The sequence below is a fragment of the Hypomesus nipponensis genome, chromosome 6, assembly GCF_054491055.1.
Source record: "Hypomesus nipponensis isolate SF chromosome 6, ASM5449105v1, whole genome shotgun sequence".
NCBI lineage: Eukaryota > Metazoa > Chordata > Actinopteri > Osmeriformes > Osmeridae > Hypomesus > Hypomesus nipponensis.
The window spans coordinates 8908407-8922500 of NC_140366.1; the positions used below are offsets into that span (position 1 = coordinate 8908407).

The window sequence follows — 14094 nt, forward strand, 5'->3', positions numbered from 1 at the left end:
CTGGACACCCCCATGTTTCCTCGCACTTAATTCCATTAGCGGGCAACTGTAATGGCCTGGCAAAAAAGATTGGATAAAATCTACAAAAAGTCCAATTGCGTATTTCGTTGGTTGTATAATTATTGTTTGTAGGACGCGCGATTAGTTTCAATGTGGATTGCATCGAAGACTTGATGACATGACAGACCTGTTCTAAATATTGAAATATAATTTTGTTAACGAGAGCATTAGTGATCATAGTAATTTACCCTGCTTACTTTTTATGTGGTGTAAATATTTTAAATCATGTTAGGCCTACACATCAGCTGTAATCAGGCGTGAACGTGTTGGTTAAGTTATTAAAACGGCAATGATGTCTTGTTTATTTGAAAGCCATTTCCAAATCCTACCCGTGACTTTTCCCCAGTAAAAAAATTATTTGCAACCCATTTCTAAATGACATTAATTCCCTAGGCCTAGACCTATATAAACGAAATATTTGGCAATTATCAAATACATCAAAACCAAAAACTTTAGTCTAATTGCATGTATTGATAGCAATACATAGAGTGAAGCCATCATCTAGTAACCTTGGTATGCATGTGTCTTTGTGAGCACCCCAAAGTTAGTAAGTGCTAGGCTTAAGAGTTTAGAAGAATAAGTGATTATCATGGTGGCCACTAATGATGAAGACTGCATTTTAAAATTGGTAATAACGCATAAACTATCCATTATTCCATAAAAATGAATAATGTTGTATTCCGTAACGTGATATGTAACAACAATAATGCTGCTTCATACTTTTTTGGTGTGATAGGCTACTTCATGGAGCTTATTTGCACCCACTTGTCTGTCTGAGTTCTTCATGAACATTTCCCCAAAAGACTGGAAGTTTTGAATGCATTGAAAATAGGAACATTGTAAGTGTATCCTCGTGGTCCCCTCCCACGGTTCTCGGTCACGCCCCTGGTCACGGAGATAAATGGTCAGATCCTACCAGCGCGGGCTTACAGTGTCTCCTTCATCCTTTGCCGCTTCATGAGTATATGAAACATTCCGAGCGCACACCGGCGAGCTCACTTATCCCTTCCGTTAGTTTGTCTGTCCGACATCCCACATGTTTTGAAGCCGCACCAACGGAGAGATCATGTCCACGGGGTCCCTCAGCGACGTCGATGACGAACTTTTGGACGGCATTCTGAAATTCGGCTCTTCTGGTAAAGATTCAGGAACGTCGAATGAAAGCACCGAGGAGAGTTCAAACTGTGAGGGTAGCTCAGTGAATGACAGGGCGGACGGTTCGGTAAAGAAAAGGAAGACTTCGTCTCGGAAAACCACGCGCAATGGTGTGGCACAGGAGGGCAAGCAGGTGCAAAGGAACGCTGCTAATGCACGGGAACGAGCAAGGATGCGAGTGTTGTCCAAAGCCTTCTCTCGGCTGAAGACTACATTACCATGGGTACCCCCGGATACCAAGCTATCCAAACTGGACACGCTGCGTTTGGCATCAAGCTACATTGCTCACCTGCGACAAATTTTGGCCAACGACAAATACGAGAACGGATATATTCACCCAGTAAATCTGGTAAGCTTTTTAGGCTCTAATAAAGTAAGTAAGAAAGTAAGTAAGTAAGTAAGTAAGTAAGTAAGTAACGGCAAAGAAAGGCACAATTACAATTTTAATGTATTAAAAAAATAGGCCTACTATATCACACACTGCAATTTAAATTTGTGTGTGCATTCAATAGGCCAAATAACTGCGCGCTTAAAACAAAACATATAGCCTATAAAATGACAAAACAATATTAAACATGATTTAACTGCGCTATTCACACAAATGCTACAATAAAGTTGCTGTTGGGCACACTCGAAAATATTCCAATTGTTTTACTGTCTTAATGCACTCGAAGTAGATTCATAGCTACATGCACCTTGAACATTCATGTAGGCTACCTTATACGTAGTCCATGGGCATTTGAAAACCTCATTTTTTAAACCTCTTTGGATTTAAATGGTAGCTGGAGCCATAACACAATCACAATAAATTACTCGATTATGGCTTTGTTGTTGTGAAATTATTATGCAGCGCACTGATCAGTGCGTGTATTTAAATATGTATATGTAGACTCTATTTGTTGTAATAAAATGTGGCCTACATTGTCCTGTTTTCTGTTCGTTCCAGACGTGGCCTTTCATGGTCGCAGGCAAACCAGAGAACGATCTGAAGGAGATGCTCAATACAACACGGCTGTGTGGAACTGCTTCCTGATGCTACACTGTTCTGCTTTCCACGAGACACATATCTGAGGGATAGAGGGACATGCACGTCATCTCCACAGACTTTCGAGTGGGAATAACCGAGGGAGCGCGTGCACTCTTTCGTGTGTTGCCGTAAAGAGACACTGTTTTGTTTATTATTTAAAGAAGCCACCAGATGTTGTCTTTGCTGGTTCAAAGACAAAAAAGACTGAATCTTTTGTATATTAGTTTTTATAATCTTTCAACGCCATAACGCTGTCACATTTTTGAGTTAGGTAGGTCTACCAGTCAATGGCCTACATGGAAGCGCCGGTGAGAAAGTGGTGTATTTTTCCAGATTCTATGTAAATAAAATATAATACTGTTCCGCATGATACTATGCATTGTTGTAAACAAAGTAGGATTCTGTCATTATCTTGACCTATGTTTTGCTGTGGACCCACGGGCAAAACCTACCGCCATGACCCTAATTTTCTTATCTCCTCCATTCCTTCAAATTCTCTAAGCAATGCTTGGACTGAAACAAAGAGCATCAGTAAAAACAGATAGTCCTCAAGCCTATTTGTTTTCTTAATCACGAAACGCAAACAGTTGATGGCTACTATCTCGATATGCTTATCATTATATAAACAAACAGTTGCTATCAATGATGACTTGGAACCAAAACGATTTTCCACAGACATGGCAATTTATCTGAGATTTTGTGTTCCACAGTTTCGTTCATTTGACATAAAAAAATTCCATCAATAATGCAGTAATAGCAGAGGTATGCTGGTTTGAAAGTTCATTGTTGAAGGTCAGACAAAGTGGTAAATGTGGATGCAGCGCTTAATCCAGATTTAGACGCGTTGTTTAATTCACGCGGGTTATGACCGCAGTGTTTACATACTGTCGACAGATATTTATGCGGCTCTTGCGGAGCAGTGCGCCTGTGCATTTTGGGATAGCCAGTGTCTCTGTGCAGCCTTCTTATTCGTCTCTTTCTCTTTCTGTATTATCTTGGGTCTGTAATGGAGGCATGCATACCCACACACGTACACACTTTAGGCCTACTCCTGTCTCAACAATTTCGCTCAATCAAATAATTCCTCATTCGGAGAAGCGCACAAGAACGGCTCTTGCTATAATAACAAAGTCCCTCGCATCCATCCATTAAGGCCTAGTGTTATTCTTAGAATACACTGACGGGATGACCCTCTCAACGGCCCCGAAGGGAAATCATCTTAATAACAGAGAACGTTAAGGGAATCCTAGTGTGGAATTCAAACTTTTTTGTGGGACAAACTGTTGATAAAACTTTGGTCAATTACGACAAATGTTTGTGATTATTTTTGGGGGGTCGACAGTTCTTTTTTCCATTATTGATATTGTTAAAAGATTATTAAATTATTTAAGTCTTGATATCCACTTTTTTATCGAAATTTAAATGTTCAATTGTCCGTCTGCCTAAAACTTGTTGAATAATAGGACAAACCGAAATTATAATTCACTATTGTAACCTCTATCCTAATTTAAGCGACATCAGCCAATAGTTCTAAAAATATGTTTTCATAATTCTAATAACGGAGATTTTCAGAAACATTGTTTTTAAATGACTCAATCCTGGACAATACATAGGCCTAATGAAATTTAGATTACTGCGCTTGGGTATAGAAGAAAGTTAAAAGTGAGAGTATTGTAATGTTGTAAGAGTCCCAACGACTTCCTGCTCGAAGGACCCTCACCCAATACATCAGCGGCGATGTGGCAAGCCCTCGCCGTCACCCCAAAGGGACCACCGTGGAGAAAATAAACTTGGCCGCCTTGCACTGCGGCCAGCTGCGCGGAGGGGCTGCCCGGGTCTGAGGGAGAGAGGGAGGTGCGGTGAAGATCCAAGAGTGGAGGAGGAGGAGAGGGAGGTTGGTCATTAGAGAGACTGCGGAGAGAGGGATTCCCATGCGCTGAGGACTGGCTAATTGTTTTGTTGGACGACTGCCAATGAGGGTTGGGAAAAAGGGACGAGAAATCATATTTTGTTTAAAATGTTTCCCCCCTGCTTGAGATTTTTTTTGGTCTCACCCCCCACCCCCCAGCCCCCGCATCCCGCCCCTGTCTCTCCTCTTTCTCACACACTGCCATGCTACACAAGAACACCACTTGCTCTTTAGTCTCATTGAACAAGACACAAATTGTCTATTTTTCCTAATCTTTATTGGGGTACTCATGTATACATTTTAAATGAGATCTGACAAAGTATTCAGTGAATAACACAAGATCTCTGTGCTGTGTCATCATACAATCATCATGTCATCATACTTATACAAAAATTAAAAGCAAATTACACAGGGCTGATATGGCAGTGCCAGAGAGTAGCCTACATTGTACATTCAGTGACTACTTCAGTCATTTAGTAGACGCTCTTATTCAGAGCGACTTAAAGTAAGTACAGATACATTCCCCCCGAGGCAAGCAGGGTGAAGTGCTTTGCCCATGGACACAATGTCATATTGGCACAGCCGGGAATCGAACCAGCGACCTTCCGATTACTAGCCCGAGTACCTAACCGGTCAGCCACCTGACTCCCTACATTGTGCCAAAAGATTCAAGACAGTAATTATTTCACCTTTCTTTTAGTAGAATACCACATTCTCCTTATTTGTTCAAGGGGAACAGCAAGAAGCCAGTAAAGGTGCTCTGGTTGTTCAAATTATCAAAAAGCCTTCTACCTGCAGGGATTTCCAGGTACAACCGATCCCCTTCATTCAGCAACAGAGCAGCAGCATTGGAGATGTACTCCCAATTATCATCAGCCTTGTTCTTTTCATTGAAAAGGATCACGTCATCATTCTTATGCAGTTTTACACCCATATGGCCCCTAAAGTTGTTGGCACACACTGTAAATCTGACGTAGTAGACTCCTCTCACTGGCGCCACAAAGTGGCCTGTCACAGGGCTGTAGCGGTCACCAACATTGGTGAGAACTTTGCTGAACTTCAGGATTCTATCTGCAGAGTAGGGTCCAACTTCTCCAGAATTTGTCAAAGCAGCATGGAAGGTGTACTTGGCGTTCTCTCTCTGCAGTTCCTCCAACTGGCTCTTCATGGTTTTCTGGTTGACTGTCAGACCATATAGTTCATTGTCCTGGACACCGCTCTCCTTCTCCAAGTCGTTGATACTGTTGTTGTGGAACTGAATATCACTTTCACTGGTTTCCAGTCTCTACCTCAGGTCTAAGAGCTCCGAGGCTTGGTCCTCATTCTCCCTCTCCAAGTGGGCAAGCTTGTTCTGGTGGAGCTGAACTTCAGTCTTCATGTTGAGGAGCTCCATGGCTTGATCAGCATCCTGTCTCGTTAGCTTCCCGACCTGGTTCTCACTGGAATTCAGTCTGGAGTCCAAAACAGCGTTGGTCATCTTAAGCTCATCCACATCGTTCCTGGTGAGGACCAGCTCTACCTTGTGTTTGTCCACCTGGCTCTGGGTCTCCTTCAGTCTGGAGTCCAGGATCTTCAGCTCCACTCTCTGCCCCACCACCATGTCTCTCAGCTGCTGCAGTTCAGCCCAGATGTCAGGCGGACCAGTGGTCACCAAGTTGGATGTGCTCTGGTCAATCGCCTCCTCGATGCTTTGTCTCTCTGACTGGATTTCTCCCTTCCCAATATCTCCCCCATCACTGTCCCTCATCACCCCCTTACTCTCCCCCTGAACCCAAGTCTCAAACAGACACAGCAGCAAAGCCACCAGAGATACAGTACCCTTCATTGTGAATGAGAGATTCCAGGCTCTGTCCCCTGTGTTAAAAAGAGTTCCACTGTAGATGGGCAATGCATGAGAAGGACAACATGTGTTTTCAGGTGAGTCTTTAGAAACGGTGCCCAAGGTCTGCGATAAAATACAGGACAGATGACTAATCACTTTGAGGTTATTTGTTTCTGATGTTGTTATGAGGACATGGGAAGTACATTGTTTCAATCATGGACTGCAGTGAATGTGTAAAAAAAAGTACTGATGTAGTGCATATAGTGGGCTACTGTACTGTACTGTAAACAGTAGATCATAGTTTTCACCTGTGTTCCTGTCAAAATGTCCAAATTACTGTTGCAACAGTATATCTGCTGAGTTTGGCCTGAACTCTCTATCCAGCCTCTCTCAGTGTTGCCCCATGGTTCACAACATGGTCAACCGATGTTGTTCAAATTTCATTAGATACTGTGAATTTGGACCTATTCTTCCATGGCCTCCAGGTCTACCTCTCCCTACCACTCTTCCTCCCAGGGCTTCCCCTCTCATCCTCACTCTCCCTCTTCTTCTTCCTGCAACATTGCCTTCCATTTTTGATGAGGACAGGTACACTGACCTGTTGCCTTTTTATAGTGCTTATACCTGCTTGGTATGTTTACAATTAAGGACTTAGTGCTTGTACACCTGACGTCCGTGTTTGATCCATGTGTTCACATGTGTGGCATGTGTCTTGAAAAGGCAATTAAGTAACATCATCTTATATATCTGTGTCTAATGTACAAACGTGTGTTTAGTAATTTTTAAAACTGTGTGTAGTATTTATCAAATAGTGTGAGGCTGTGAATGTGCTTATAGTTGTGCAGATCTGGGCCTGCTGTTTTGCTCCTTGAGTGTCAGGTTTCACTAACTGTGTGTTAGGTATTAGACATTTTTGAGTCTAAGCAATCGGAAACAACTGTAAAGAGTTCCACTGTGGATGGGCAGTGCATGAGAAGGTCAACATGTGTTTTCAGGTGGGTCTTCAGAAACTGTGCCCAAGGTCTCTGATGAAATACAGGACAGATAACTGATCACTTTGAGGTTATTTGTTTGTGATGTTGTTATGAGGACATGGGAACACCTTGCTGTTCAGGGCTCCTTGTTTTTCAGTCCTTGTTTCAGCAACAAGCAACTTTGTCTTGAGTTTTATGCTTTTCATTGATTAGTTAACTTTCATTATTAATTGGCTTCCATGAGATCTGTTTTCATGAAGGTTTTTTGTTGTGGTTATTGGCCAGAAACAGATACATTCAGTAGGTTTTATGGTGATGGACCAGTTGATTTTCATTAAGTGCCCCCTCCTTGGTGTGATAGTTGTGCTATGTAGTGTTCTGTTCTTAAATCCATTTGACAGTGGGGTTGGTAAACATCTGCCCGTAGACACACCACCACAACTTAATCATCTTAATATACCAGAAGGGGTCGCCAGATTCCATGGCAACGTGAGAAGAAACCAGAGCCAGGCAGAGGGGAGAGAGTGGAACACTGGGGGCTGGGGGAGGAGGCTACCAGAGGTGGGCAGTAGAGAAATTGTTAGAGTGGACACAGAGAGTTGCAAGTGGGGGTAGGGGTGGAGAGGAGGGGACGGCTGGGGTGACAGGTGGCGTTGGGGTCAGGTGGCAAGTCTGGCATCATCCCTCCCCTGGGAACACTGACACAGTCACAGGCTGGACAACATGCCAGGAATAGCTAGGGCCTGCCCAAATACCCCCCTGCCCACATACAGACCAACAGATACCCAACATAGAGCACCCCCCTCCTATACCCTCACTATGTGTGCGTGTTGTTTTCGTGTGTGTATGTGGACCCATGCATGCTCATGTTTGTTCCCTCCGTTGTGTGCCTGCTGTTGGCAGGTCAGATGGCGCCCTCTCAGGATGACAAGGGGGAGGGCTGGGTGCGTTCCACCTGCCACGAGAACACAACTCCTGGCTCTCACCTCCCTCAAAGAGCCACGCTCCCTCCCACCCCCTTCCACTAATACCCTTTTGGATGTGTGGCTTTCATCAATGTTTTACTTTGGTTTGGAAATGAGTTTGTATAGGACATCCCTCAGTCCACTTATAGGGAATGGTCTGTAACATTTTTATTTGGGGTAGAATCTGCCTCTAGGTGGGGTGGGGAGGGTAAGGAGTCTGGGAGAGAGAAGTGGTTGTAGGGATATTTACTTGTAGTACTTATGTTGACCAGTAGGTGAGAGTGTGGTCCCAGAAATCTCCTTTCTCCCCAGTTTAGGTCCCCTGTCTCTGGGCAAGTTGTTGATAGAGATTGGCCATAACAGGTGCTCTACACTCCCATTTTATTTTCTTGTTGTATGTCACCCTCTTTCTTTCTATCTTAGTTTCTCTTTCTTCACCTCTGAAATCACTTTGAATGTTTTTTAAATATTTATCTTATCATTTCCATATATTTCTGTTGTGTTGTCTTTCTTCTTCAGGCTATCTTCCTTTCCACCAATAACCTGCCTTTCTTTTTGTATTATTGAAAATTTCTGTGAAATTGGTTTCCTTTCCTCTACTCTGAACTTGTGCAGTGTGATGTGTGCTAGTTAAATTGTGTGCCAGTTAACCCTGACTGCTGTGACATATAGTGTAGCAGTGCATAATTAAGCTGCCAGTTCAAATGAACAACAAAGCTATGCTAAATGCAGTTCTTCCATAACTTTGAGGAATATAAGGACAGGAGTTCAACTGGCACTAGGCTTTGAAGAGCCATGGGTTCATGTTTGCCCTATGTCACTAGGTGCTACATGTGAAAGTGATCTGGTCGCCTGTCGGAGGTCACAGCCAGGTCAGCTCTCATGAAGGGCAAGACCTCACACACACACACACACACACACACACACACACCAAAGCACACCCAAGCACCTACACACACACACACGCACCCCCACCTGCACACCCAAGCACAGCCACACACATGCACACCCAAGCACCCACACACACACCCACATACACACATGCAATCATACACTTCAGTTGCAGTTGAGTTGACAAGTGGAACAGATGAATATCTTTGGTTGGATGCCTTTAACCTGGTCCTCCTACTAGGTCATTATGTGGCGGCTCAAATGAAGAATGATAATATGAGCCCAGCGCCTCAGAGATATCTCTCTTGGTCTCTCTGTCTATCTCTGTCGCTTTCTCTCTCTCTCTTCCTTTCTCTCTCTCTCTCTCTCTCTCTCTCTCTCTCTCTCTCTCTCTCTCTCTGTCTCTCTCTCTTTCTCTCTCTCTGTCTCTTCCACTTAAATCTCTCTCTATCTCTCTCTCCTGTCTCGTTCTCTTCCACCCTTTCTCTCTCTCCATCTTTCTCTCTCTGTCGTCCACTTTCTTGTCGAACGTCTCTCTCTCTCTTCCTTCTCTCCCCGACACACACACACACAGACGTGTTAATTTATGTCTTGTAATCAGTGTTCAGCAGACAGTGCAGAGGAATGTGACCCAAGCATGGTTCTGTCTGCCCTTCCTCGGACCAGCGGTGGAACACATCAATGAGACTCTTAAACCCCAACCCTAATTCATGTCACCACAAAGTCCCTTCACGTGGGTCCTGTCACAGAGAGAGGGGGGAGGAAAACAGAAGAAGTATGAGTTTGAGAGAGGTGTCACAAGAGAGTGAACAGATGGGAAAAAAAACACATTTAAGTGAGGAGGAGACACAAATAAAAAGAAAACATCTATTTTATTAAAGGACTCTTCGTTGCTGGTTGGTTGCAATCAAATAACTGAAATTCATTTTGTTAAAGAAAAAAAAAATGGTTGGAACAACACTAGGCTATATACAACAGCACACATGGTCAGTCTTTGCTCCATTGCATGGTGTGTAAAAGCGTCCACTTTGATTTGTCTGTACGTGACTGCTCTGAAAGGGGACAGCTTCTTAAGCCTACTAAGTGTGCGCACGGGGATATAATTGGGCGATTTAAGGCTTGGGGAGTGTCAAGAGTCAGATGTAATTTCGGGTAAAGGAGAAAGTTTAGAGTTTGGAGACACACACACACATACACTCAGGTACACAGTCACACACAAACTCTTTCTCTAAGGTCAATGTTAGCAGACGGAAGGGGCGTCTGACTAAATTATGTTTGCCCAGGTGGGGTTAATTACCTGTGTGTGTGTGTGTGTGTGTGTTTGTGTATGTGTGTATGTGTGGGTGTGTGTGCACACGTGTGAGAGTGCATGTGTGGTGGTGGATGTGTGAAATCCCTTTTATTAGAGCTTATGCAGGGCTAATTTAATTGTGAAAGTTTGAAATCAGGATGTGATTTCCCTCTCTCTCTCTCTCTCTCTCTCTCTCTCTCTCTCTCTCTCTTTCTCTCCCTCTCTCTGTTTCTAACTCTTTCTGTGAACTCTCTCTCTTTTGTTTTTTTCAGTTGCTCTTAGCACCTCTCTCTCTCTCTCTCTCTCTCTCTCTCTCTACTATCTCTCTTGGTTTACCTATTTAGATGCTCCAAGCCCCTTCCCCCCTCTCTCTGACTGAATGATGATGACCTGAAAGTGGACATCTTGGTTTCTCCATCATCAATCCCCAGTGAAGAAGGAACTTGCTGTATTTGATACCTAAACCATGTCCAGTTGATTTAAGCATTACCAGGACAGCAGGATCACTCAAAGACAGACAGAGTGGAATGGTTCACTGTGTGCTTCAGGTTTTGTGTTGAGTCATGCTGTTAATGAGAAGCTGTGTCTAATCCTTGAGTGTGTGTGTGTGTCTTTGTGTATGTCTGCACTAGAACCTTCACGATTTAGGCCTACACACCTGTTTTAGTGTTCATCCTATAACGCACTCCTGTGTGTGGTTGTGCGTGTGTGTGTGTCTGTGAGCAGGATGCATGTGCGTGTGTGTGTGTCATTATAACCCAGCAGGCTCAAATCGCTCACAGGTGACTTTGTTTATTTGATCTAAATTAAGCCTCCGCCTCCTTCCACATGGAAGTCTGACCTCGACTCCCTCTTTATTCATAATCCACACAACGTTCCGACAATCAGGGACGTCCCTGAAAAACACAGTCGTTTTTACAATGTGCCGTATTTATCCGCAACGAAACTCGGGAACACCTCAGAATTCCAACCGCACATGGCTTCAATCATCCAGAGGAATTCCCCCGAAAAGTAACATCGGCTAGAAAGAAAATATTCCTGTAATCTGGGGGTCTTCCTAGCATTGGGTGTGAAGGAAATTTGGGGGTTCTCTAATTGAGACCAGGTTGGAGCTAGACCCAGAGCAGCAGTATGTGTTTTTTTTTTTTTTAAAGGGACCATTTTGTTTAAAGGGGCTATTTTGGTTGTACGTGAACAAATGTCAATTTTGGGGGGGGTGCTCTTTAAACAGAGCTGGGCCCTGTTGTTATAGGAAGCAGATGGTGCAGACCAGGGAATGAAAACAGAGAGAGAGAGAGAGAGAGAGAGAGAGAGAGAGAGAGAGAGAGAGAGAGAGAGAGAGAGAGAGAGAGAGAGAGATGGTGTGAACAGTGCAATAGAGTAGGAGAGATGAGAGCCAGAGGAAGGCAGAGAAGGAGAGAGATAGACAGCGGTGTATACCTCTCCTCTGCCAGCAGGTGGGAGTTTAACTAACTTTGTTCTGACCTCTCTCCTCCTTTTCTTATCATTCTATTCTCTGTCTCTTTGCAATACACACATGGGGAGGTATCCATTAAAAAACGTCAAAACGTATAAACATTTATGCCTCAACCCAAAAAACTCTTATACACACCACACACACACACACACACATACAAAAAGACCACCATGTGCATATGACTTAGACAAAGAAATCCTTTGATATGAGAATACAATTACAAGATAGGATATTGTGGGACAGGTGGATTTTCGATGCTTGAGAAACACACACTAGTACACACGCTCACACACACATTGGCCTGTTTGACAGATTTATCATGTGAGTAGAGAAACGCCACCCACTACTCATATGCTGTGTAATGACAGCTCCAAGACAGAAAGGGGGAGTTGGAAGAAGCTGTGAGAGGGAGAGAGAAGAAAATATTTCGTGGGAAAACAGAGGAAGCAATTGAGAAAAAAATTGAGAAAGAGAGAGGTGTTCAAGCACTAGAGAGCCGTTCTCCTGCAAATGGTCGACATCTTCAGAGAACTCTCCTCTAGTGGCCTCTCTCCATCCCCCTCTCTACCTCTTTTTCTTTCTTTCTTTCTTTCTTTCTCTCCCTCTTTTCCTCTCTCTCACGCTTACCCTCCCCCCCCCATCCCCCACCCCCAGATGCCATTTGTCCACCTTGGTATTCCGATGCCCTTCCGGATGGTTCCGTATCAGTTTCCCCCCAACGCCAAGCCCTGCCTCCCCTAGCCTCCCCCCACCATGCATATTTAATGGCCACACTCGTGCAGCGGACAAATGATTTTTATTTTTGACAGGGGAGTGCTGGGTCCGATTACATTGGGCTGAGGTACCCACACACAGACAGAAGCACACACACACTCACAAAGACACACTACTACACACACCAACAATCGTGACACCAACTGAATCTACTCAACACACACACAGACACTCACGCGCACACATGCACACACAGATACACACAAATCAAGAGCACAGTACCAAACCACACATACATGAGCTACACTTAACTTGAAGTGGCCAGCTAATCCACCACTTGGATTATCATGGTCTAAAGTCCGACTTGATGACAGGGTCCAGGATCCCGCAGCAGCTTTCATTAAACCAGGATTAGACTTGGTCTAACCCTATTAACTCTGGATTAGAACTTGTTTAATTCCAATCAAATCAGAATTAAAGTTTGCAGTGGAGATAACACGACACATCCACAAGACACACCAACTGTCTTTCTCTCTCTCATTCAGTGTTCAACACAAATGGTCTTAGGATCGACGAAGAGGAGAGAGTGCAAGATCTTGAATAAAATGTTTTCTCTTGAACGTCTGGTTTAAAAGGTAGACAAGGACACTGAGAGAAAGAGAGATAGGGCAGGGGAAGAGCAACAGGTGAAAGGCACTAAGTTGTGGAGAAATTCATGAAAAGGTTAAAGTGGGAGTACAAACACACACTGTCGCTCTCACACACAGTGTCTCAAATCTTCAGCAACCTCAGAGAAAACACAGAAAACATGAGAAAAAAGGATCAATTAGAAACAGAGGTTTAAACATTTGTAAGCACATGTGAACCAGACTGCATTTGCCCCACATTTGTATCTTTGTTTCGAACAACTCCCAAATGTGTGTATGTGTGTGCGTAACGTGAACTCCTTTGTGACACAGCAGTTGGCAGGTAGAAGGGACTGAGTTACCCAAGCTCCCTTGGGGCAGACTGATACACTGGAGGGCTGTCTGGGGCACGGTGTGTATATGTACGTGTGTGTATGTATGTGTGTCTGTGTGTGAGTTCAGGGGCCTTGTGAAGGAAGACAGGAAAAGGTGGATGAGAGGCAGCGGGCGAAGGAGTGGTGAGGTGAAACAGGGGCACGTGACCCGAACGGAGAAAAAGAAGGGGACAAGCGTGAGGGAGGGGTGGAGGAAGGGAGAGGTGGATGAGGGGGGCGCTCCGGGGATGGCAAAGGCAGACTCATGGATTAGGGAAGGGAGCGACGGAGTTCGAGACGGATGGATGTCAGGGCGATGGAAAGAGAGGGGGGGAAAAAAGTGTGAGAAAAAGATCAAATAAGAACAGGGAGCCACGGCGGGAAAGACAGTGCACGTCAGAGATGAAAACGTCAGGGCAGGGGGACCGAGAGAATGGAGGGATGAAAGGATGATGGCTGAAGAGGGGAGGCTGGTGTGTGTGTGTGTGGGGGGGGGGGGCTATTCAGACGCTGCGGGGAAGAGAGAAAGAGGGATTGTGGGTCGGACGAGGCAGCTGTGAGATGGCAGACAGACAGATGGTACAGGTACAGATGGCACACACATACACACACCTGCACAGAAACACACACACACTTTTCTTTCTGGCCACAAAGTCAGGTATTCCGCACTTTTCAGATTCCCTCTCTATAACATCCCCGCATTACCATAACCCCCCCCTCCCCACCCACCCACCCACCCCTTCCACTACCCCATCCACGTTTTCGGCCAATGCCATTCAGCCCTTGTGTGAATGGCTGGAGCGGACCAC

The 14094-nt window shown here is 44.5% G+C and overlaps 1 protein-coding gene across 1 annotated transcript; it reads left to right on the forward strand.

Moving 5' to 3' along the window:
• Positions 1 to 906: 906 nt before the first annotated feature.
• Positions 907 to 3641, forward strand: tcf21 (transcription factor 21). The gene is made up of 2 exons (XM_084700139.1): positions 907 to 1564; positions 2162 to 3641. The coding sequence occupies exons 1-2, from the start codon at positions 1127 to 1129 to the stop codon at positions 2246 to 2248; spliced, it is 525 nt and encodes a 174-aa protein (XP_084556265.1). The 5' UTR covers positions 907 to 1126; the 3' UTR covers positions 2249 to 3641.
• The last annotated feature ends 10453 nt before the right edge of the window (positions 3642 to 14094 follow it).

Bases quoted from the DNA above. Each gene is read 5' to 3' on its own strand.
- tcf21 (XM_084700139.1), top strand. From the start codon at position 1,127: ATGTCCACGGGGTCCCTCAGCGACGTCGATGACGAACTTTTGGACGGC. The intron at 1,565-2,161 runs GTAAGCTTTTTA...TGTTCGTTCCAG, and splicing joins ATATTCACCCAGTAAATCTG to ACGTGGCCTTTCATGGTCGC.